General features: G+C 38.2%; 2 protein-coding genes and 1 pseudogene across 5 annotated transcripts in view; 2 read left to right on the forward strand and 1 right to left on the reverse strand.

Annotated features, from left to right (window-relative positions):
• The first annotated feature begins 1,829 nt into the window (after positions 1-1,829).
• LOC308683452 (collagenase 3-like) lies at positions 1,830-4,421 on the forward strand (annotated as a pseudogene). The gene is made up of 6 exons: positions 1,830-1,931; positions 2,020-2,305; positions 3,584-3,701; positions 3,770-3,900; positions 3,953-4,106; positions 4,249-4,421. The product of its transcript is annotated as a collagenase 3-like (transcript).
• Positions 4,422-13,387: 8,966 nt separating this feature from the next.
• The window catches only part of LOC308683915 (uncharacterized protein), a 52,552-nt gene continuing 40,521 nt past the window's right edge, over positions 13,388-25,418 (reverse strand). For 2 of the 3 annotated variants that reach the window (XM_081354788.1, XM_081354787.1), the window contains one exon: positions 16,618-18,621. In XM_081354788.1, the coding sequence (XP_081210914.1) occupies positions 16,939-18,609 (1,671 nt within the window). In that variant the 5' untranslated portion in view covers positions 18,610-18,621 and the 3' untranslated portion in view covers positions 16,618-16,938. Of the gene's footprint in view, positions 16,018-16,617; positions 18,622-25,418 lie in introns of those variants that run through there. The other variant, XM_081354789.1, reaches the window with a different exon arrangement.
• Positions 24,849-25,418, forward strand: part of LOC308683453 (uncharacterized protein) — a 34,174-nt gene continuing 33,604 nt past the window's right edge. Inside the window, 2 exon segments of the mRNA XM_081353923.1 lie at positions 24,849-24,931; positions 25,059-25,098. The gene's annotated coding sequence lies outside the window, so the exon portion shown is untranslated.

A 25,418-nucleotide genomic window follows, 5' to 3' on the forward strand; every position in this document is an offset into this window, starting at 1 on the left:
TTGTGAAATACTCAGACCGGCCCGTCTGGCACCAACAACCATGCCACGCTCAAAATTGCTTAAACCACCTTTCTTTCCCATTCTGACATTCAGTTTGGAGTTCAGGAGATTGTTTTGACCAGGACCACACCCCTAAATGCATTGAAGCAACTGCCATGTTATTGGTTGATTAGATAATTGCATTAATGAGAAATTGAACAGGTGTTCCTAATAATCCTTTAGGTGAGTGTATATATACACACACACACACACACACACACACACACACACACACACACACACACACACACACACACACACACACACACACACACACACACACACACACACACACACACACACACACACACACACACACACACACACACACACATATTTTGGCCTGAGCCAAAGTCTGTCATCACAATGATTAGGTATAATTACCTCTCAGAACTGTCTCACATGATTGCATTCCTAAACACCAGATGCAAGATGACAGCGTTTATTTCGTTTCGTCTGATGCAAGTCAATTATAATGTAGACTTCCTTTTTTTATTACAGATATTTTTACATTTTTTCCAGGAAGTGACGATTTTGTTCTCTTGAACATGTGATGGAAACCCTGCTTTATTCGCATTTTTTTTTATGTGCAACTTTTAATGGAAACTGCTGAATACTGAATACCCTGCAGATTTATTTTTTTATGAATTAATGTGTTTTCTCAATTGCTAAGACACATTTCATGACATTTTTGAAATTTTAATGTAGACATTTAGACAATGTTGAAACATAGTGTAATGTCTACACACACACACACACACACACACACACACACACACACACACACACACACACACACACACACACACACACACACACACACACACACACACACACACACACACACACACACACACACACACACAAAAAAACAGTTTAAGTTGAGTTTACTTACTAAATTTAACAATTAACTTTTTCACAATAAATGTATTAAAATAATTTACAGGCCCAATGAGGGATTAAGACAAGCTGTCAAAGGAACATGAAAAGCCAGCGTATCCAAAAATGTCTCAAATCCAGGTGCATGACAAAAAAGTACATAGAAATGCAAAACAAAGTCAGTACATTGTTGCTTTCACGGTCTGAACAAGAGCTGATTTGCTCAAAACATCATATTATAGTATTCTGGTGATTTTACTTTTTAACTTTTTGTGTGTGTGTGTGTGAGCAACAGTGTGCTGACTTTGCATTAATATAAGCTGTCAAACATTTTGAACACATTTCAACCATCTCTCCTTAAAAAAAGTAGTATCTTCATTCCATCATTGCAAGTCATAGTGTTTTACTGCTGCTTGCAATGTTGAAAAGAAAATCTGTTAGTGAAGATTAAAAAAAAAGAGATCTAAAATAAATAAATTAGATCTAAAGGTATAACATAATATTAATCATACCTTTCCACTCAGAAACAAAAATGCCAGTAAGAAATTGGAAATGCATCCCGTCTAACCAGAAACGCGGATAAAATAAATTTCCTCTGGGGATGAAAATGACCAGAAGGGGGGGATATCAAAAGCAGAGTCAGTGAATACAAAACCCACAATCTTCCTATTCAGTTGAGTCATAGGTGAAGTCATCGTCAATACAAACTTTTGTCTGACATGTTTAGACAGGAGCTTAAAACCCCCTGAAGCTCTGAGAGTTTCCCACTCCCATCCCCGCTAATACCACTGCTGATTGGAAATGATAAAACACGGGACAAGCCCCTTTTTAGACGATCTAGACTTATAAAAGACAGAAACAGAGACTCTGGAAGACACTTTTCTTTCCCTGCAGAGGAAGAGGACTGCAGTATGGGGCACTTGACAGCTCTTGTTCTGACACTTGTGGTGTATTTGTCTCTTTGTGATGGCGCACCTACGACTGCATCATCAGAAGACCATCAAATAGCAGAGGTCAGAACCCAAATGCTTTATATGTACTATGTTTCTTATCTAATCTATACATTAATGTTATAAAATGTTCCTTCCTCGTTCTCCCCAGGCTTATCTGTCACAGTTCTACAGGGACAATAACGCAACTAAATCCCGCAGCAGAACAATGATCCTCCCAGATCTAGAAAATGAACTGAAGGTCATGCAGGCGTTTTTTGGACTGGAGGTCACGGGCAAGCTGGACTCGAACACTCTTGAGACGATGAAGCTGCCACGCTGTGGAGTCACTGATGTGGCCAAATTCAGCCACTTCCAGGGGAGACCCAGTTGGAAGCAGAGAATATGAAATAACGAAAATATATGAAATAACAAATCAGACAAGTTTGCTCCCAGAAATTCAACCAATCAGATTAGACCTTGCCAGATATAGAAATGCTTTCCAGTTTTCTGTGCAAAATGCATGAGACTGTCAATGAAGGGGTTTGCAGTTCTTCTCTATTGTGACGTATATCTGAGTGAAACTGCTTCTTGAACAAGAAAAAGTGTGGGGCGGGTTTGGATTGTTGTGGTTTGCTATTGGTCGATCTCATATGAGTGACATGTAGCCCCGCCCTCACATCACTAAACATGTCATCAGAGAAGAGACTAGGGGCCTTATTTTAACGGTCTAAGTGCATGGTCTAAAGCGCACGGTGCAAGTGTACTTAGGGCGTGTCGGAATCCACTTTTGCTAGTTTGACGACGGGAAAAATGGTCGGCACACCCAGTGCCTGGTCTTAAAGGGTTGTCCCTATTCTCTTAATGTGTAATGGGTGTGTTTTGGCCGTAACATGCAATAAACCAATCAGAGTCTCATCTCCCATTACCTTTAAAAGCCAGTTGCGCTTGTGCCATGGTGGATTCGCTATTTATAAGGTGGAATTTGCAAGTGGAAAGACTGAGTCCAGAGAGGAATCTAATCTGCTCATGCACAAGGTTAAAGTGCGCAAGTAGACCATCTACGGGACAAGCCGGATTCCACCATATCTACACAATAACATACATACACAATAATAGTCTTTTACATTGTATACATTAAAATGTATAAAATTTACATTTTATATTTGGCATGTTTGTGTGCTGCTGTGTGTCCCTGTGTGTGTAATAAGCAGAGTGTACGCGCGTTGTGCACCCGCCTATAGGCTCATATTACTAAAGTGCTCTTTAAATAACAAACAAAAATACTGCGCCATTGACTTTAGACCAGGTTTCAGTTGGTCAATGGCACAGTCTATTTCAGTTGCCTCAAAATAGCAACGCACCAACGCCTGAACACACCTCGTTTTCAGACCGGCACGCCCATTGGCGAACAAATGGGCGCAAATGCATTTGATATTTAAACAACGTGGCGTAGGACGTGAAAATGAAAACTGCATCGGGCTGAAACTAGCCAAAAACACTTGCGTCGCGCCTTGCGCCGGGTGTATGATAGGGCCCTATGTCGCTGCAAGAAGGAGAGGAAGTTATTTTGATTAAACACTATGAGTGCGCATGGAAATGATAATGTGCATGGATAAATCATTTATAATAAATAAATAAATACTGCAGTATTCCATAAAAATATGAATTGTCAATTGGTGTCATGGTGACTTTTAAGGATACTAAACATGATTTGCTTCTTTGTCTCTTGCCAGAGAGATGTGGATGCCATTATTGCCAAAGCTTTCCAGCTCTACAGTGATGTTATTCCACTCGATTTCAAACAGATCTACAGTGGCACAGCTGATATCATGATTCTCTTCAAAGCTGGATGTAGGTTCTAAACACATCCTTCATTTCCAAATATATAACATTTTTTTTCTTTCTTTTCTTCCTTTTAGATCATGGAGATTTTTACCCATTTGACGGGCCTAATGGGGTTCTGGCTCATGCCAACTCACCCGGTCCAGAGCAGGGAGGAGACACACACTTTGATGATGATGAGACAAATCACATAGAATCACATGTTTATGTGTATGTAAATTATTACAAGTTTATTTAAAAAAAATCAATAATTGCTTTAGATATATTTGGTGGCTGCTCATGAATTCGGACATGCACTGGGACTAGATCACTCCAGACAACCTTCAGTTCTCATGTGTCCAACTTACCGATACGTCACCACTAATGGCTATACACTTCCCCATGATGACCGACTTGGGGTCCAGGCCCTGTATGGTAAATGTTTTTTGTTTTTGTTTTTGTGATACAGAGAACTATACTGTAATAGCAATAAATTAAATTCAATACTTATTATTATTGTTATGGATAAAACAATCAATAAATATGTATTTTCCACCAATTTTCTATAATGTTTCAGGTGTTCTAACGTCAAAAGATAAACCTGAACCAAAACCAAAACCAGAACCAAAACCAAAACCAAAACCAAAACCCAATCCTGAACCAAGCCCACCAGAACGGTGCAAGCGTGACTTAGTATTTGATGCAGCAACCAGCGTTCGTGGAGAACTGTACTTCTTTAAAGATGGGTAAGAATATAATTTTAATTTATATTGTTTAATATTATATATATATATATATGAATAATAATCTCAATATATATATGGGAAATGCTGAAGATTTATTTATTTTTTATCACAAAATTATAAACCTAATGTGGTTTTGGCAATGTCATTGGTGCAAGCACAGCCAAAAAGCCAGTGTACATTTCACTCAATTTCCAAACTTCCTATGGTGGTTTCGTCTCGATCGGTCTAATGGTTTCGAAGATATTGGCAAATGTTTTAAGCGCTAAATCACAACGCTACACAAACCGTAAGGTGAAACCTAGCATATCTGGTAACGTTGGACTTGGCAAGGATTCAGGAACCTAAGGAGATGAGTAGGTGGCGCTGCACCAAAACGCACCATGTTGCCTCAGGTCATGGTTGTGATGACATACCAAGTTTGGTCTGAATATACGATAAAGTGTTGTGGACATACAGGCTTACGTCTGTTTTCACAAGCGCTACGTAAAATTAGTTTGTGCGGTATTCAAGAAAGGTTAAAACGAATCAACATGAATTCCATAAATGTTTGTCGGCATTCAATTTTCGTGACAATTGGAGCAATGGCCTAGGAGGAGTTTGAAAAAGTATGTTTTTCAGAAAATTCAAAATGGCGGACAAATTTTCATGACGGAGAATGACGTCAAAGGTGCAATCGAATCGTCTTGAGGAAAGGAATAATTTTTTAGCATAAGTTATTAGCATAAACATGAGTGCAAATTTGGACAGTTGATGGCGCTAGAGTGATTGATTTGGAAACTCCAAATTTGCTATGTTGACAGATCAGACTGTCCTCTATCAGTGTGCCAAGTTTCATAAGTTTCCTGCAAACGGGTCTATGGGACTTCCAGAGCAGAATAATAATAATAATAATAATAATAATAATAATAGGAACGGGAACGGATACAATAAGTGCCTACGCATCTTTGGTGCTTGGCCCCTAATAAAGCAGATAGCAAATTCATTCAACATTAAAGTCCCCGTGAACCGGAAGTTGCAAACGACTTTTCTCCAGTGTTATGACGTATTTCCCAGTGAAACGGAATGTTGAACAGAGGGCAGGGTTTTACTCTAGCGCTCCTCCTCTCCATCTCTGCTCATAGCAGACTAACGGTTTGAGGGGAGTGGTTACGCGTTGCCCAAACCAATTCCTCAAACCTACGTCATCGGAGAAGGTCCTCCAATGCAGAGGGGAGGGGCATTTTCAGATTTTGATTAAAGATTACCATGGTAAATTTTTTTTTTAAAAAATATTTTCTTGCACGGATTAATTGTTCACCACAAGACTAGTAATATGCGCTAACAAAGTAAATAGGGTCAATTGTGATTTCATGGGGACTTTAAACAATTCCTTCGCATATTCACACAATATAAAACAATAAATTCTAATTTGCAGTCCCTCCATTGACCACAAGATGGTGACATTTCTTACAGAAACACCGACAAGGAGATCAGAACGCTCTACTTGGTAATATTCTACTAAGAACTATTCAAACCTTTTTCAAAGAAAATATAACTGAAATGTATTATTAACAAATACATGTAATTAGAAGTGTATTGTATATTTCCTTTTCACTACTCAAATCCAAATCAATATCATGATGTTAACTTGAACATTTGGGACAACTCCATCTGGAGAAAGTCTGTTTTCCCACTGGGGGACGCAATTGCGAATGGCAGTGTTTAGCTCAAGGAGAGCTAGGCTTAACTCAGAAGTTTAGCGGTCTGGATGTTTTTACACATAAATCAGGTACGATGGGTTAAAATGGGAGGGAGGGGTGTTATATTCTTATTATAGGATTAAAGGTATTACAATTCCGTGTAGTAATGTTTCCAATGAGACAAACAACCTCCTCATATTTGGATCGAGAATGTTGCTATTTAAGCTCCCATTACGCCCCTTGGCAGAAGGGGAGCATGTCTATGTTCCCACAGCCCTATGTTCCCACAGCCTTATGTTCCCACAGCCCTGAGACTTGTCTGGGATGTTATTGGGCTATCCCTGTACCAGTACAAGCACTAAAACCTACCCTTCGTGGGGGAATTAGGCTTGATTGTTTGACATACCTAAAACCTACCCCTCACAGGAGGGAGACTTGTCTGGGATGTAATTGGGCTATCCCACCAGCACAGGTACTAAAACTTACCCTTCATAGGGGACTAGGGCTTAATTAGTTAACATACCTAAACCTACCCCTCACAGGAGGGAGACTTGTCTGGGATGTAATTGGGCTATCCCTGTACCAGCACAAGCATTAAAACCTACCCTTCATAGGGGAGAGAACATAGGACTGTGGGAACATAAGACTGTGGGAACATATGGTTGTGGGAACATAGGGCTGTGGGAACATAGGACCTAATTTTCAAAATTTTCAGTAAAAAAAAATTCTTAGAAATGTGGGAACATAGGGCCGTGGGAACATAGGGCTGACCCCGGCAGGGGACTATTCTGGCCCTGTCCCAAATGGCACACTTCATATGCACTTTTGGTCTTGTGGACTTACAATGGCTGTTGCGTGCGCGTGTCCGTTAAGTCCGTGAGACCGTAGGGTGTCGCATTTGTCATTTTAGGCCTCAGAAGGGTGCTTGCCAGCGCCCCCTTTGCGGTTGATATGCACCCTCGATGCGCACTTTTGCCATAGACAGTAAAAGAAATGGACACAGCGACCCCATTGGATTCAACGGAGAAAAGTGAAGTCAATTAGAAGCACTCACTTCCTGATGGCTGAGCGTACTGCGCAGACTCAAACTGAGCTTGACGACGTAGTTGTGACGTGAGCAACCCGTCTGTCTTCTAGTAGCTGTGCCAAGAGAAATCTGAATCATTCCCTTCAGAAACTTGCAGAGACGGAGAGCGTGAGTAGGAGGTGTCCATGAGCTAGGAGCAGGAACAACTTTTGCTAAGTATTCTGATGAATTATTTTGTCATTTTGCCTCCACGTCCCCCCGTTTGCCCGCGAGCTTCTCCTCCTGTCCATTCGGTAATTTCTCTTCTGTGCGACAGAGAGTCGCGTGGTTATGACGCAATCGTTAGCCTATTCTTACAAAAACTGCTTCTACGGGGCCATAACGTAAGATACAAGGTAATGGACCCTTTTATACATTTTCGTGTTTCTTTAGAAATAAATAATGGACAAATGGAGTCTTTAAACGCCTCAGATGTAAAGTTATTCGCTGTCAAAGTGACGCCAAAATGAATGGGAGTCAATGGGGCGCAACAGCCGGTGGGGGTCTGCTAATGAATGGCGGCGCCCAGGGAAGCTTCAGTTTTTTATGAAAGATTACCCCCCTGACCGAGCCCGCACTAATGCGGCAGACTTCTTCCCGACAGTCAAAGCGGCATTAGGTCATGAAAGTGCAGACTAGTAGGAAGACCACGAGTGCTTAGGGTGCCATTTGGGACAGGGCCTCTGTCTTCCCATTAGAAATGGTTGCTGGCGAGTAGCCTAACATTCGCCATCCAGTTACACCTGTTGACCACACGAGGGATCACGCTAAGATTTCTAAATAAAGAAAGATTGTATTTGATTCTCTTTTACAGTTCCAGCCAAAAGTTCTGATACACTGCATGTTTAATATGACCCTTTGATCTAAAGATTTATACTTAAGTGCTTGAAATTTAGACTTATTACAAATATAAAATTAATTTAATAAATAATTTAATAATTAATTGGACAAGAGTGAAGAAAAAGCACCCATTAAGGACCCAATACTTAAAAGAATCTAGTTTTGTGATTTTAATCCACTGCATAATAGCCATACTTCAATTTTTTTTGTCTTCACTATTTTTCTAAAATGTCATCTAAATGTATCAGTCAACAGGATGACTGGCCTTTGTTTCCCCTTTGGGTCTACCTTAAACTTTCTTTAACATTTTCATGTTAAAGTGAACAAATAAAATGCATTCTAAAATATAGACAGTTGTTCGGAATTCATACACCCTTGTTATTTAAAAAATTAAATGACCCATGAGTCATAAAAAGTTTAAACTGCAGCAGTTTAGAAACTATGAAAAGAAGAGTAATCTTTAAACTGATTAATTCAATACACAAAAAAGAAGCTACCATTAAATTAAACTATACGTTGCCTTTAGTTTGGTTATCAAGAAAGTGAATTTGTGAAGGGCCTCAGACCTAATTTGTCATATAACACGTCTTGCTATAAATAATTTATTTGAAATAAATGATTTAATATACAAATATACAAAGCTCAAGACTGCAGTTAACTAAATTATGCCAGGTAATTAGTTGGTGCTGATCTAAGCATGCAGCTGTTTGTTCAAACTCTCCTTATGGTCCGTGTTAGCAGTTGACACGGTCAGAAATAAATGTAGCTTTGACAGCGGAAACCAGATAGAGGAATGTGGGTGTCCGGTTTAGACGCTTTTCACGTGTCAGGACAGGAGTCGTTTGATTGGGGTCACTGCACCCAAGTATCATAATTCAGGACCTTGTATGGAACACGAGTCACGACCAATAAAATAAAACTTTGGATGTCTTGATGACTGTCTTGATAAAAAAAAGAATAAAACATTTTTCCTTCAAACATGATAAACAAAGTAATCAAACATTTATGGCTTAAAGAAAATGTAGATTGAAAAGATTGTTCTTTCTATTGCAACCTTATGCAGCTGAATTATTCAGTTTGTGGATCATTTAAAATATTACCTTTGATTTAAAAAGTTAGAAATTATAACAAAGCAAAATTATTTATATGTATCAACTCTAAATGAGGGCAGATCAATGAGTTTTGACATTTCACGTGTTAAAACATTTAATGCACTTTTCTTTAATTTGTAAAATGTATTTTTTAGAACTCAAAACACAATATATGCTGTGTGTAAATCATGTTCTGCTTTATCTGTTTATTTCTGAGCTAAACACTATATCCCCTGAAGGTATTTAGGGCTGTGAGTGATGAGAAGCTTAGTTGTTGGCTGTTTGTGGCTATCAATTATTGCTGTAGAGAAGCCTCGATGAGCTGCTGAACTCAGGCTATTTACAGTTTCACAATGAGAGCTATTCCAACACAGCAGGTGTGAAGTTGTCAACCTCTCATCTTAATGTGATTTAAATGTTAAAGAGTCTATGAAGCCAAGCTGCCTTACTGCATACTCCCGTAATATGTTTTGGCACATTACTGACAGTACTTTCATACAGTTCATTCACTCTGAGGGCATTGCAATGTAGGCCTGAATATACTTTACATACACAACTATGTACAGGTCATTCCCACTACAGTCCCTAACAAACATTTTGCCACTACCATACCTTGAAAATGTCTCACATAATTCTCCACTTTTTGTCTCATGAGATAAAGAAAAAAAGTGACTATATTTGTATTTAGTTTTAGGCAGGGTTGTAAACATTACTGACATTGACAACATTCAGAATAGCGTTTAATTTTTAAATGTATGTTTTCCCTTATATTCTTTTATAGGATTATTTACCATAATTGAGCAAGTTTTGACCCCACCCTCTGAATTCCTTTTGAACATCACACAGGCATATGTAACACGTCCTGTAAGATAACCAAGAGAGCAAGTATATATAGTACATGTTTCTGAAGACTGTTTGGCTCGGACAAGACTGAGCTGCAGGGCACAAGTCGTCACGGTTGGCATTTGGCAACATTTGCAGGAACGTGCAAATAGGATGCCAAGCAAGTTTTGAAACATTAAGGAAATGGCTCTGAATGCGGTAAAGACCTTAAAGCATAGCAGATTTGATTTCTTCAATAACATCCGACTTTTGCATGGAATTACAAATGTAATTTATTACTCAAAGCCAATTAGTATTGAATGCATGATGGAAAAAAATATTACAAAATAATATTTTTTTTCGACTACTAATTGGCAGTAAATATTGAACATTTATCTAACTGTACTAATATATATATATATATATATATATATATATATAGTTTTTTTCAATTTCTTTATAGAAACATGACATTTATTGAATACAAACATCATTATTGCCCATGCAGGAAAAAATATACCATTTATGATGAATGCCTTTAAGTGGTGTATGGGGAATGTTGACACAGCAAACTTTTATCAATGTTTTTTATGTACCAAAGGTTTTAGCAATATTTTAAGCAAGTACGTCTATTGTGGAAATACGTTTAGTAAAAGCTCAAAAATGCAAAAGTAACATACAACTAGAATTTTGGGAAAATCTACAAAGGAAATGTCAGTGGTGCATGCCCATGCAAACTTGTTCTGGATGCTTGCAATAGTGTTACTATCCAGTTGCTAAGGTGTCTTCAGTGGTTGTTAGCATATTGCTATGCTGTTTCTAGAGTGTGCTGGGTGATTGCTATGTGATTAAGTACTGGACTTAATTGTAGTTATTGATTTGTAAAAATTACAACATGTACAGTACAACAGAAACAAATGAGAAAAGTTTGTCTGTGTGTTTATGTGTGAGTGTGAGAAATCAATGTGACATGTAAGAACAAATTTTATGTTAAACTTTTCAGGTCAGTGATATAGTTAAGCATTGTCTTAAGTTGCCTGGCCTTTAGGCAAGTTTACTCAATGAATGATACAAAAAAATGAATAAAGAGATGTTTAAATGTGGCAAAAAGGTGTTTGAGACCAACATAGATAACATTGCTAGACAAAAAGCGTTTATGCAGTAGGGCTTGTCCTCTGTCCCATGACTCTGCTCAAATTATGGGAGTAACTTCTGTTAAACTGTAACAATCAGCAAAAGGTTTGCTCTGTGAATGCAATAATATCCATTTTCAAAAACTGGGTACAATAAGATATTATTCTACTGACCCTTCAATCATCGAACATTAAAAATAAGTTTAAAATATTTCACTGTAGTAATATATATCTGTATTGTGTAACATATGTTGCCTTAATCAAAAATGTTCATTAACTGGAACATTAAGTGCCAATATTTCAGTGATTTCCGTAATTTTGACAGTTAATAAATATTGTGATTTTCTGCTTTAGAAGCATTCCAGTAAACACTTCTCATAAAAATCTGTATTATTTTTTTCTATTATTATAATTATATTATCAATACAATTACATTTTAATGCATCTGTGAAAACAAACCTGGAAGGAGATGTGAGGATTTGTGGAGAAAAACAAGAGATTCTTAGTGCATTTCAGTGAATTATTCATGGTTATTTAATAAATCAGGGCAGCAGACCACAAATGTGCAGTATATGTTGTCTTTATTCATACTGTTACAGTGGAATACAAAAGAAAAAAAGATAAAAGAGCTCTTGCCATATAGATATTCTTGATGTACCATATCATCCTCAACTGACAGATAAAGATTATTTGTAGCACAACCTTATGATCTGAAATGATTTGTTTCAGTGTTTTTGAGTGCCTCCCATAATCTAAAAAGTAGTAGGCTTGTTAGGAAAAAGGTGCATAGCCTCTGTGACAACTAACCTCTGCCATAGGAATACACACACATGCATCCACTACATTTACATTTACATTTTACATTTAGTCATTTAGCAGACGCTTTTATCCAAAGCGACTTACAAATTAGGACTAAATTAAGTGAGTCATCGTGAAGAGGCAAAAACAATGCAAGAAGTGCTCAAAATACAAAGTGCAGGCATTGCTCAGAATAGTATAAGCCAGACAAGGGAGGATTAAGGGAAAAGGAAAGGATTTTTTTTTTTTTTTTATAGAGGGTAAGTGCTCCACTAGTAGCCATAAGTATGTTCATTCTTAAGAAAAATGGTTTTAAACAGTACCCGATTAGGGTCCCTTGGCTTGTAACAATAGCAGAACTCTTTTTTCCCCCATAAAGAATTATGTTTTGAACTGTGCTATAAAGGACATTAATGGTAATGGTGTAATAAGCAATACATTGTTATAAGCAATAAGCCCCAAAAGCCATGGTTTACAGTGAATTTAGAACAGGTAAGGGTCGTTGTTAAATCAACTAAAACACTCTGTTCTAAATTCACTGTAAATCACAGCTTCACTGGGCTTATTGCCTTTATAAAATGGTTATTTTGCAGACCTGGCAAGGTTTCATAAAATAAACACGCAGACACAAAAATGTAAAGCTATTGATAAACAAAATATTCTTCCGCCATGCAATGTAGTTCTTCAGAAGTGGAATGGCTGCCAAACAACGGACAGACGCTGCAACACAACACAAGACAGTGGTGCAGTAACACTGATGTCATGAGGCCACAGGTATGTTTGTAGATTACATGGCTCAGCCAATTATATTAATCAAAGACTGGAACTATCCATTTTGAAAAGAACCTTTTGAATAATACTTTATCATTTATTGATATTATTTATTGATAATGTTTTGATATCTTTGTCTTTACATCCTTCATTATGTGTGTATTTTGGTATAATTGAGTGCTGATGATAAGGTTGTTGGTCATCTCTCTGGGTAGAAATACACCTGTTTTTTTTTAGTCTTTGCATCTCTTCCATTGAGCAGTTATTGTTATGATAGCCATAAGAAGCAATTGTAATATGACAGTATGTGAACCCTTCATGCTGAAATATCCCAAACAGTTGCCTCAATGTTGAAACCCGAAATTCTCTGGAATGTAATGCTGTAGTATGTAGATCTGCATTTTTTTATTTCTATAAAAGCCAAACCCATTATTTATAAGAGGATGTCCATATATTTCTGGTCAAGTGTACATTTTCCAGGCTTGCATGCAAAACATTTTTGATGTCTTCTTTTTGTGAAGTTTTGCTGCTACAACATTGTAATTTTCCCACCCACAGAAATGAATAAAGGCGAACCCTACTCACTTACACTTCCAATGAAAGTGTGCGTTAATGGTTTTCATTATTTGTAACTCCACCATTATAACACAAGTAGATATATTCAAGCTGTATTTATATACGGTACCTGGTAGACAGACAGAAAGTCCACTGGAGAGTTCCTAGTCACTGCAGTACCCAGTCAGATCAAGAATATCTGTTTTAACCAGTCTGAGGATTCTGTTGCATTTTATTGAAATGTTCACAAAAATACACAACATAATAAACAGATCACAAACTATCATTGTGTCATTCCATCCAAATCATAACTAAACTTTTAATTTAGGCAAGCTAATTCATTTCCCTGATCATGTTCACAGTGTGTATATCAATTGGTTGTATAAGCTGAAGTTTTTTCAACAATGTACATACAATCCTAAACCATTCTTTTGCCTTTGAAAACAATGAATGAATTAAAACAATGTATAAGAAAACGAAACACCAACATGAGTATCTTCCTGTATGTCTAAAGAAGTGTTTTCCAAGCACATGTTTTTGCTAGAGTGGTAGGTGAGCTAAAAACACTTTACCCCCCTTTACCATTTACCCTGACCTCAAGTAACATCAGGTCATTTTTACCATCATGCAAGTCCATCATCATGCAAGTCCAATGTCCCCTTAAGTCCTACTGATTACATTTCTTTCACATTGTTGATTTAGCTATTAAAAGACCCCTTGAATATGATATTGATATACCCTTGATATTGTAATTACGAACAATAACTTAGAATTGATATTAAAATACTTTTTTGTGTGGGTCCCATTATATTGTTAGTTGCATTAAGGTCATTGCACACTGAGTCCGAAATTTTCGCACATAAAAAATAAATACGACCTCACGCTGTGTCAATCACATTTACACACTGCCTCCAAAACTTTCATCCGTCATAAAAAAATTCGGATCAGGTTCGATTTTCTGCGTTTTTCGCATCCGTAGCAAGCATTTTGAATGGTGTTTTGACAATTCAGAGCCACCGAATCACAAATACTCAGTGTGCAAGGACCTTTAGCCTTGCAGTTCAGTGCAAACTCACTAAGGGTCTGTGTGCAGAGTTATTTACACCATGCCTATTCCATGTCACATTCAAAAATCCCGTAAAAAAAACCCGGAAAGAGTCTGGCAGCAGAGTTTCCAGATGGATTCCAAAGTGACTTACCAATTAAGAGAACAATAGCAACAACAAGTGCAGTGACAAGTCCCAGTTAGTCTAGCACAGTACCCTACACATAGCAAGTTTTTTTTAAAGTTTTTTTTTTTATTAAAACTAAGATTTAGTATCATTGGATCAAGTGTTTACGAAAAAGATGGATCTTTAGCAGTTTCTTGAAAATGCAGGAAACAGTCAAGGTAAAGGTCAGTGAATGTGAATTTGTGTCTCTTTGGGATGATGGCACCACAAGCCACCGTCCACTTGCAGAACACCAGCTTCTGGAGGACACATAGATCTGAAGTAGTGAGTTTAGGTATAGGGCTACCTTTAAAGACCACTTTTGCTGCAGTATCTGAATCAGTTGCAGAGGTTTGACTGATGCTGGAAGGCCAAGAGAGCATTACAATAGTCTAGTCTGGATAGAACAAGAGCTTAGACAAGGAGTTGTGTAGCTCCGATAGGAAGGGACGGATCTTTCTGATGTTGTATAAGGCAAATCAGCAGGATCACACAGCAAGGATGGTTTGGCTGAAACCATAATCAGTTCTGTCTTGGCAAGGTTGAGTTGAAGGTGAAAGTCATTCATCCAGCAAGAATTTTTCATCAGGTAGGCTGAGATGCGAGCAGCTACCGTCAGATCATCTGGCTGGAATGAAAGGTAGAGATGTGTCATTAGGATAGTAGTGATAGGAAAAGCCATGTTTCTAAATGACAGAGCCTAGTAAAAAAAACAAAAAACAATAGATGGGTGTAATCTAACACAATCATGGTCTTACTGTAGCAAAACCAAACTTTGTGCAGCCACAGTGGCCTCACAAGGATCAAATGAATCAGGGGTTCTCAATCCTAGTCCTCGAGGGCCACTTTCCTGCATCAAACACACCTGAACCAGCTAATTAAGCTCTTCAGGATTACGAGAGAGCAGAGAATGTCTAATAGGAAGAGAATTGGCACTCTCTGGTTACTTCCGGTTTCTGGACTGGCTGCAGTAACACGTCTCTGTCCATGCGGGGGCGCTCGCAGGCGAGTGCAGAATGGATGGGAGTCTATGGGGTTTCACCCCCAGAATCCACTTTTCTCAGGATGTGATTTTTTGTCAAGTAATTTGTCAACATTCCCTCCCAGGTGCAGCCCTCCGGTAGCCTATGACCATTTAAACAGGAGCAAGAAAGAACATTACCTTTTTTTGTCCTTCGGGAATAAAAAGAAGGACAATCCATTCCCACTGTTGGAACAATGTATTGCTGCACACCTACGAGGCATTTTCAATCTTTATTTCTAATTTATGCTATGATCAATGAAATGTTATTGAGCGGGATATTGACTGGATTATTTAAGGTTGTCATACCATACCATGTATATAAACACATTGAACATTGAACACAAGAATAGAAAAAACACTCAAATTCCATGCACTTTTTACAATACATATATAACGATATGAAAATAAAAGTGCCCGCAGGAATATATAAATACAGTACACAAAAATTAACTTCGACAGAAAGTCCTCCTTAAGATAATGTTTCTGATTCTGCTTTAGCTTCAGGTGCCACCAAACGGGGTCTCTGGTCATAATCAGTCGCAAGTCCGTCACTGACCAATCAGCATTCATTAGCAGAATGCTAGCGTGTTCCGGCCAACAACGGCCCAACCTGTAAGAAATCGAAAGCACATAAGTACTCATTCATTCGACTTTTGGACTATAATCTCTATTGAACTTGTGGAATCAACAATAATATGCCAGTGATAAGCAGATCACCGAGAACTGTGGCTTTCTTCAGAAGCTCTCGCCTGGAGACCTAGTGTTAGCGGACCGTGGATTTGATATTAAAGAAAGTGTTGCCCTTGTGGGTGCTACACTGAAAATACCTGCCTTCACCAGGGGCCACAGCCAACTTAATGCAAAAGATGTGGAAGAGACCAGGAAGTTAGTCATGTCAGGATCCACGTGGAGCGAGTGATAGGGTGTATGCGCTCTAAGTTTAACATATTAAATGACACAACACGCCTGGGATTTGTGGTGCCTTGTGAGGGGGAGGATAAGACTTTGCTAGATAAAATTGTGGTTGTGTGCTGTGCTTTGACCAATATGTGTCCAAGTATTGTTGTGAAGCCTTCGTGTTAGAATTATACACCATGCTCACATCTAATATGCAAATATGTTTTTTTGTTTTCCAAAAGATTTTGTAATGTCACTTCTCACATGTGATGATTTTTAGCCATCTCTGTAAATAAAATACACAAAGACTGAATGAAATTCTGCCTCCTTTATCTGTATTAAGGAAGAATTGTGCAAAATCAGTGTTCTTTGGTTGCAAACACAATTACATAACTTAAATAGTAGTAACAACCAACTTAATTTCAGTTTCTTTACATATTTAACATGTAAATACATTTAGATGAAGACATTTACATTATAAAGAGTCCATAGAAAAGATAACTGGAAATGTATGAGGTAGGTTGTGGGTGATAAGTCACAGACATGTGCAAGCATCGCATTGCCATGCCTCTTCTCTGGCTGGTGCGCTGCTGAGTCCCACGCAACCTAAATGGAACCACTGTATAGGACAGTTCTAATTATCGCAAGCAACCATGTTATCAAGCTCTTCAGGCTGTCTGCAAAAGCACCACAACACAGCCTTTTCACATGCCCTTCTTTTGGGCTTGGGGGTGTTAACTGGCTGCAGTGTGGCCAATGGTGTTTTGATTGTGTTTTTTCGTGCTCGTTTTTTGTTTTTGTCTGTGGGCTGTGAATCAAATAATGGCACAGGTAGCTCAGCTGGAGGCACAGGTAGGTCAGCTGAAGGGGTGGGGGGTGTGCTGGTAGGGGCTGGTGGGACAACCTTGTGCTTGGGTGTTTTTCCTGGCTGTAATGTGGCCAATGTTTTTCTGACTGTGTTCTGTGCTCGTTTTTTGGGTTTGTCTGTGGGCTGGGAATCGGCTGATGGCACAGGTAGCTCAGCTGAAAGCACAGGGGGTGGGGGTTGAGTGTAGTGACGAGCTACAAGCTCAGGTAGGACAACCTTGTAAAAAAAAATGTGTGCGGTTGGCAAAAGTGTCTCCCAAAGTTCTACGTCAGGCATGACACGCACAGTTGCAAGGCTTTTGGTTGTCCAAAAAACAAAGTCACAGAACTGTGACTCGGTGACAAAGATCTGAGTTTGTACCTGTTTGTAGTACTTGTGGGTCTGCTTCAACTCCATCCTTCCTTCTGTGAACTGCAGACAAAACTCCTTGTCAGTACATGCCTGCAGAATGTTATGGTCCTGGTGCTTAAAAGGGCATTTAATCTCCACACATCCTTTCCCGCAACATGCACAATGCAGAAGTGCATCAGGAGTCGCGCCTATTTCAGAGAAAGAAGGGTTGATTATGAATCCACAGTGTTCCACTTTCATGTCCCTGTGCCGCAGCTCCGTCTGTGTGAAGTAGGAGACCCTTGCCGTATCCTCTTTTTCTCTCCCCCATTTAATGGCCTCTGGGCCATTGTCAGTCTGTCTCAGTGAAGGTTTCTGTGGATAGCACACCTTCTCCACAGTTGACTTTGCTGGTCTGGTTATGGAGGTGGAGACAACAGCATATATGATGGAGGCGGTTATCCTTCCAGCCCGTGTGCTGTGCCATATGTCAGACTTGTGCTGCTGTCTTGTGTTCTTTTCAAGTGCAGCTGCCTCTGCCAAAAGGTGTGTCAGGCCCTCACAGTGTTGAAGCAGGACCGACAAGTCACAGCCATCCATTCGTGGCTCGCGAAGACGCAGCAGTGACTTGGGCAGGACACATGGCTGAATGGGGTCAGCATAGAGGTGGCAGAATTCCTCCATTACAGAGCACAGTCCGGACCTGTGTGCATGCATGAGTTCTGTGAGGGGTTTTAAATCAGCAAGTGTCTTCTGCGGTAAACATGTGCCACCTGAGCGGGTCCGGATCTTGGGTGCTGTGCTGGTGTCTCCACAGACTGACCGATCAAGTGCCTTTTTTCGGGCTGAGCTTGCTGTAAAGTCAACAGTATGGCCAGGCACTCCCTGCACTTTGGTTATATTGGAGGGCATCACCCAGTACGCTTCAACATCTGTTGGAGTCACATTTCCCTGCAGACGCACAGCAGTATCGATCTTGTACAGGAGGGCTGCCACATGTGCGCACTTCTCTGCCACGCCAGCCATACAAGTGCAGTGAGCGCTCTCCACTTCCCCACATGCTGTAAATATGACCAATGGCTGTAGGGGCTTCTGGCTGAGTCGCATGGAGTGATTCACCTAAGACAATAAAAGCATTATTAATAGCTTGTAGAGAAATACTCTATCTTAATGCAACCCTTAGCCACCCCGACCCTTCCTTCCCCACTTTTACAATCTCCAGGTCCTGGACCCATCCATCTGTAAAAAAGACCTGGGCCTGCTGCAGTGACTTGAAGTTACTGAAAACTTTGTGTGTGTGTGTATGTACTAACATTTAATATCATGTAGTTGTATATATATGGGTGCTGGAAGTTGGGCAACAGGTTGACGTCCCCTGACCAGTCGCTATGCTCGTAAGGATCCAGTCCTTTGATCTCCCTTTATTTTCTCATCATATCTCGTCTTTGCATTAGGATTTAGTTTTATTCTGGCGGTATGTCGTTTTAGACAATGTTTTCTTTAGCCCACTGCATTTTGTAGGATTATATTCTGTTTTTCATGCTAATTTTTAATTATTTTCATGCCAGAACACTAGCCTGCTATGCCAGCCCATGTAAACGGGCCAAACATACCCATAATTCTTTGCGTTCTGATGACGTTGCCACCCAGTTGGTCACATGTCTTAGCGATCTCTATAGTGACGTGCCTCTAGGCCCGTACTACTATAGCGGGTTGTGGGGGGGACTTTGAGGTAATCATAATGTGAAACACCTGCAGAGAATTATAAAAGGTGATGGTTCTTTTATCAATTAATTATTTTATCAATTGTCAGGGTTTAACAATCAAAATAGTTTTATTTCTATGAATGGCTCAGCAAAACAGGCCAATAAGACTATTAACTACCATTATTCATTTTAATTATACTAATGTCTAATTAAAACGTCTACAAATGGATAAAACGTCTACAAAGGTAAAACCCACAGACACTTGTTCATTGGTTCTCAGCAACTCCTCATGATTTATGGGTTGATAGGGATCATCAAGTGTTTCGAAACAGTTATGACGTAATGAAGCCTCGTTTACTGAAATCACGTGACTCTGGCAGTTTGATACACGCTCTGAACCATTGGTTAGGAACAAAAGATTTGTAAAGGCTTCAAAGCTTTTTGTTTTGAAATTGCCATCACTAGGAATAAGGACATTTCACCTGTCTAATAAAGTACATGCAAAAGCGTGGTTACTACAATTTTACTATAATAAAACTAAGGATATTTTTTAAGAGAAGAGTTTTCAGCTGCCAGACAGTGTTTCAAAATGTCATGCCATTTTAGAGATTGATTTACTGAGGGATACTATGTATTAACGAAGATTTTATACTCAATTGAACGGACTTTGATATGAATAACAAGTCTACTAAAGCTTGTTTTTATGGAGGACCAAACCTGCAGAAATTAAAAATGAATAAATAAATAAATAGAGATAAATAGATAAATAAATGTGATAATAAGTTTGGAATGCCAAACCAGACTTAATAAATAAATAAATATTTGTACTTTTATTTCCTTATTTATGTATAATTATATTTTTTTCCACATTTATTTTTATATTGACCAAGTTCAGAGGCTGTCATATGTGGATCAACTTTGTGTATTTTTAACAGTTTCAATATGAAAAATAACTTTTATATTGATTCAATGGATTAATTGCATTTAAAAAAAAAAAAAAAAGTGTCATGGATTTATTGCATTTTGGGGGAAAAATAATCAGTTTTTATAATAAATCTTTGAAAATCCAAATCTGGATTTTAATATTTTTTTATGTTATTATAATCTAAAGATGCTTTGTGAAAGTTTGAAACAGAAATAATGGTTTTCATCTTGCCACTTTCTTGGTAAAGAAAACACATTTACTCAACAGTTACTCAACATTAAACTTCAGGTTAAATGATGAAACTTGGGGGTGTAAAAATAAATAACCTACAGTATATATGTGGCACACATACTGTACGTGGGAAACACCTGATAACACATTAAAGCAGAACACATCATTTTTTTATTAGGTTAAAGGGAATACTATGGGTTAAAGCAGTCCAAAAGGACCATGTGTGTTTCACTGGCTGGAATAGAAATGGGATTTTCCAGCATCTAAACTCATGTTTCCATTTAAGAAAGTCCTAATAGAAAATAAATTAAAAGATATAAATACCAGATATGAATCTTAAGATGTGGAAAAGCATATTGAGGAGGCTGAAATTACAGCTTGGTTAACTGAAAGGTCAGGCTAAGGGAAATGACTCTGATACTTGCATGAGGTAATCTTTCCAGCAGGATCAGGGGAAGGTATCTGTTGGTATAGAGTGTTATTTTTTTTATGTAAAAAGAAAAAGAAAAAGACAAATCTTGCATAATAAATAAAATCTTGAATTTTATTATGTTTAGTGACAACATGTTACAATGTTTACATGGTACAATTTCTGGTAAGCTAAGTTTTTATTATTATTGCTTGACACAAATTTCACAATTTCAATTCAATTCAATTCTTGTGATTTGATTTAATATCGACTCATTTGGATAAATATTAGGTAGGCTGTACAAGATAGGCGTTAATTTTTCTCAAGAAAAAAAAAAAAAAAAAACCTCACCTAATGCTGTAATCATACAGAGAGCCCTTTCAGCTGGCAGTATTATTTAAGGTTAAAAATAACTCAAATTAAATATAATGCGTTTTTTATTATAATAACAACTTTATTTAATGATATAAGTAAAAATATAATAAATATGTAATATAGTAGAATACTCGATCTCAATAGTTTTTTTTTTTTCTAGCCAACTAAGGCGCTATAGCTATATTATGGTCATTAAATGGCTTTCCTGAGGCAAATGTCGTGACATAATTGTTCTCCAGCTGTTTTATTGATCCCTTCCACGGTTGAAAAACACTGATTGGTCGATTTATGTATGATGAATATACATTTCGGTAAGTTGTACATCTTTCAACATTGTTCATTAGTGTTTATTAGAGAGATGATCGGTTCGGTAAGCTAGGGATCTGCCACGTCACATTTACAAGCGCCAAAACGGTATTTATTGTTTGAATTTCGTAATAAAATTGACAGAATCTGAGAGCTGAGATGGACTTAGATTTTTTTTTTTTTCATAAGTAGCCTGCTCTGGCTCTGTTTAGTCTGTCGGTCTCCGTGTCCTCTTTGCTTCGCGATTTTTCTGTGCATGAGAAAATGAATGTGTGGCGTGAGAGCGTGTGAAAACTGAAAAGTGTAAATTGCGTGAGTTTCACGGTGAATGCGTGAGAGTTGGCAGCTCTGACTGCTGCTGCTGCTGCTGCTGAACAAGTAGCCTACCGAGCCCACCTTCACAGATGTTTATGAGCATGTAAGACATGCTTCTGTTGCTGCACACGTAAAATACATGAATTAACCCCGTAGTAGATTTATACTAAGCGGCAACATTCTAATCTGAAAAATGAAGCCTACCCGGAAGTGCGAAAAACTGCAATACATCGAAAATCCGCTAGGGGCAGGTCCCAAAAGTGAGCAAATGTCCATAGACCCCATGTTAAAATGTCCGTTTTCACAGCATAAATTCATGTTTTTACAGGTTGGTCTCATGGACTTTTATTGTATTTTTCGATAGGTTCCGAGTGCCTGACAACTGTGAGGGGGCTGCATTTTTTTCTAACTCGTTAGTTTAGATCGTATTTAGACATAAAATGTATGACAAATAAGGGCGTGGTTAACTTTGATTGACAGCTTGATTGACAGATGATAACGAGCATAGGCTGCGCCAAGGAGAATGACAACATAAGAAGCGCCATTTTTGAATATACAGTTGAAATATAATATTACTGTTTTTGTATCATGAAATGTAGTTTTAAGAGTTTTTCAGGCGAGAATGTAGTTGTTAAAGCTCAAATCTGTGGTTTATTTATGAAGATTTATGAAAATTTTATCCAGGTTGTGAGATCCAGACGATCACCGGGCGCTCAGCGCTCAGTACCCCGCCTGGAACAGCCTTTCCTCGGCTAGTCGTTCTGACGTTTGCCGCTGGCTCTGGCGTCTCTGTAGTGGTTAAACATTAGATATAATTCGTCTTGTGTATATCTAACGGGCTATTTTTGGTTTCGTGAATCTATAATTTGTTCCCTGGCCAATCGTTTTGGCTGAGGGCTAAGTGAAGTTTCATAACTTTATAAGCTATTTAACTTTACCGTTGTATAGTTAGACTAGAGCGCTGACTTTGTATGTTTGACTGAATTGTTTGCTTTATTTGTATAGCTTCTTGTACCTTTTACTTATACTTTTATAATGGCTAATATTGATAAAACTGAAATTTAACAAAAAGAGACTGGGTTGAGTTTTGTTATTTTACATTTTAATACAACAAAGATGATCTGTAATGTTGTTTATTGCAACATCTGTTGTTTAGTACAAATGCACATATTGCCTGGACCATATTAAAATGTTTAATATTTTTATATTATATTTAAACGAAAAGAGGCAGGGTTGTGTTTTATATTTCGTTTTGTTATAAATAGGCTAACGTTATATGCAGTGAATATAATCAATACGCGTTGCCTGAACCACATTTGTGTGGCTATAATGTTTAAGATTTCTTTAAATGAAAACGAAAAGAGTTAGTGTGGTGTTTTATAACATATTTCATTTTATTGTTGCCTAAAACATACATACAGAGATAACCGGAGTAGCAGAGCGAGCTGAGTGACGCGCGCTGTTCCATTTGCAGAATAACCGGACTCATTTACCCATATATGGATTGGCCAGAAGGTGGGCGGGGTTAGGATTTCCCAAGATTTTCCAAGATGGCGCCGCCCATACCCCCCATAAACGGCCTCAAAACCGTTCTTCAGAAAGTCAATGGGTGACGTCACAGACGCTTTGTCCATATTTTTTACAGTCTATGATTTATACAGGCAAAGCTGGGGAGGGGGGAGGTTTCTGAAAGTGCACTGCAGACTGTAACAGCAAACAATGCCAACTATTTGAATATTTGAGCAGCAAGCTCATTGGCCGCTGATGCAACAGCAACCAATCAGCTGTGCTATGTAAATAACAACATGATTGCTACCAGAGCCATAGAGAGAAATTTCTTTCTCTATTTCCATTTCTCTCTATGGCTCTGATTGCTACCAATAAGTTAAAGACCTATCAGCCTGTACCATTCAGACTTTCATGCCAGAACTACGTAATTAGTAGTCACAGAGGAAGGCAAAGAGTGTTGCCAGTGAGAGGGTGGTTGTGGTCACCGTCTGACCCTTGGTACTTTTAATTGAGTCTAGTGGGCTTCTGGGTTTTTAAATTAGAATTTTATCAGCCATGGCTCACTTGAACATTCCATCAATGTTAGTCTATGGGATTTTTCTGAGTATTGATTATCATTTTAGGAAAACCGAAAGTCCCAATTAGTTAGAAAAGATATAGCAACCCAAGTCAGAACAGTCTGAAGGTCTGAGCCGAGTTTGGTGGATATAGCTTTATACCTCTAGAAGGAAGTTTTAAGGCCACGTATACATACTGCAGCTAAATTCAGCTGTCAGTTCACCTTTTAGTGCTTAATCCTGTTCTGTACACACACAGTTTAGTAATTTAAGGTAGTGACAACTGCATTTACAAAAATTTTACAAACATCTAGTGACGTACAACGAGAGATATGAGAGACGGCAGATGAGATATTCAGTTTACAGCATGGTAATTAGCATTGTTTGCTGGCTTTGACCACTCAAGGGTGAACATGTGGTTTTGAATCATTTTAGTCTCCATGTGGCTGAGGCTTAGACTGTAGCTGTTGAAGACCAAGAAATGTCTACAATCTTTGAATATTTTCAGAAATTATAACAAAGGGATTTTTACAGGATGGGAATGTGCCATTTTTATCACTACTGGCTTTCTTCTACAAAGAAAAACTGACACTTGTTGTGTGTTTTCACTGTATTAGACATATTTTACAGTGTTTTTCTATATTCTTGAACAATATATCTTGTCAGATCTGTAACATAGTTTATTGTTTAGCCCAATTGCTGCCATATTAGCCTTCAACAAGAACTTCCATGGGTGAAAAGGTGAAATGTTTTCTGATTCAAAAAAGGGGGAGGGGGTGGGTGGGGGGTTGGGGGGGGGGGGTGGCTGAATGTACCCCTCATCCCAAAAAAGGATTTATTTACTCCAGTGTGTGTCATATGTCAAAGTAAGATATTAATAGTCTAAAAATAAATAATTTTAATACACATGCACTTTGAGATGGAAGCTGTGACCTATATATTTTGAAGCAATACAAGTTTCAAGAAAGCGCATCATATATCAAAATATATGAGGTTGCCCATGTATAGATTCTGCTTAGTGTGCATGATCAACTTCTATAAAAGCCAAGAGGGTAGACCAGAGATGCAGAGAAGACCTCAGAAGTTCCATCAAGTGGTAAGAGCCTGTGCTGACTGTGACTGAAAGGAATTTAACATCATCACTTATGCGCCTGTACTCAAAGTATTTGTGTTTTTATTTATATTAATACATTTTAATAAATTGATTTTTTTTTTAATCCAAGGGTAGTGAACATTTCATCTGGTCTCAAGGACAAAAGACAAGTGAGTTTATGATTCAGTGTGTGGATTAGGGTAGAGGAAAACAGTTGTTATAGTCTGTATTATAGATGAAAACTGGTGAAGCATGCTGTTTTTAAAAACCTGTAATTTATTTACAAAGAAATGTGTTTAAAATGTATTAGTAAGATGAATTTAAGGAAGGGGTCTCATTGACCCTTTATTTTTGACCCAAATATACCACCTATTGTATTCGCTTTTATTGTGTTGTATTGTATTCTGTTTTTCTTCCACTTTTGAGTCTATGAGAGCCCATAGAACCTCTTGTGGGAAAGTTATATAAATTTGGCCCAAATGCAGAGGAC

The sequence above is a fragment of the Scardinius erythrophthalmus genome (assembly GCF_964197995.2).
Source record: "Scardinius erythrophthalmus genome assembly, chromosome: 23".
Lineage (NCBI taxonomy): Eukaryota > Metazoa > Chordata > Actinopteri > Cypriniformes > Leuciscidae > Scardinius > Scardinius erythrophthalmus.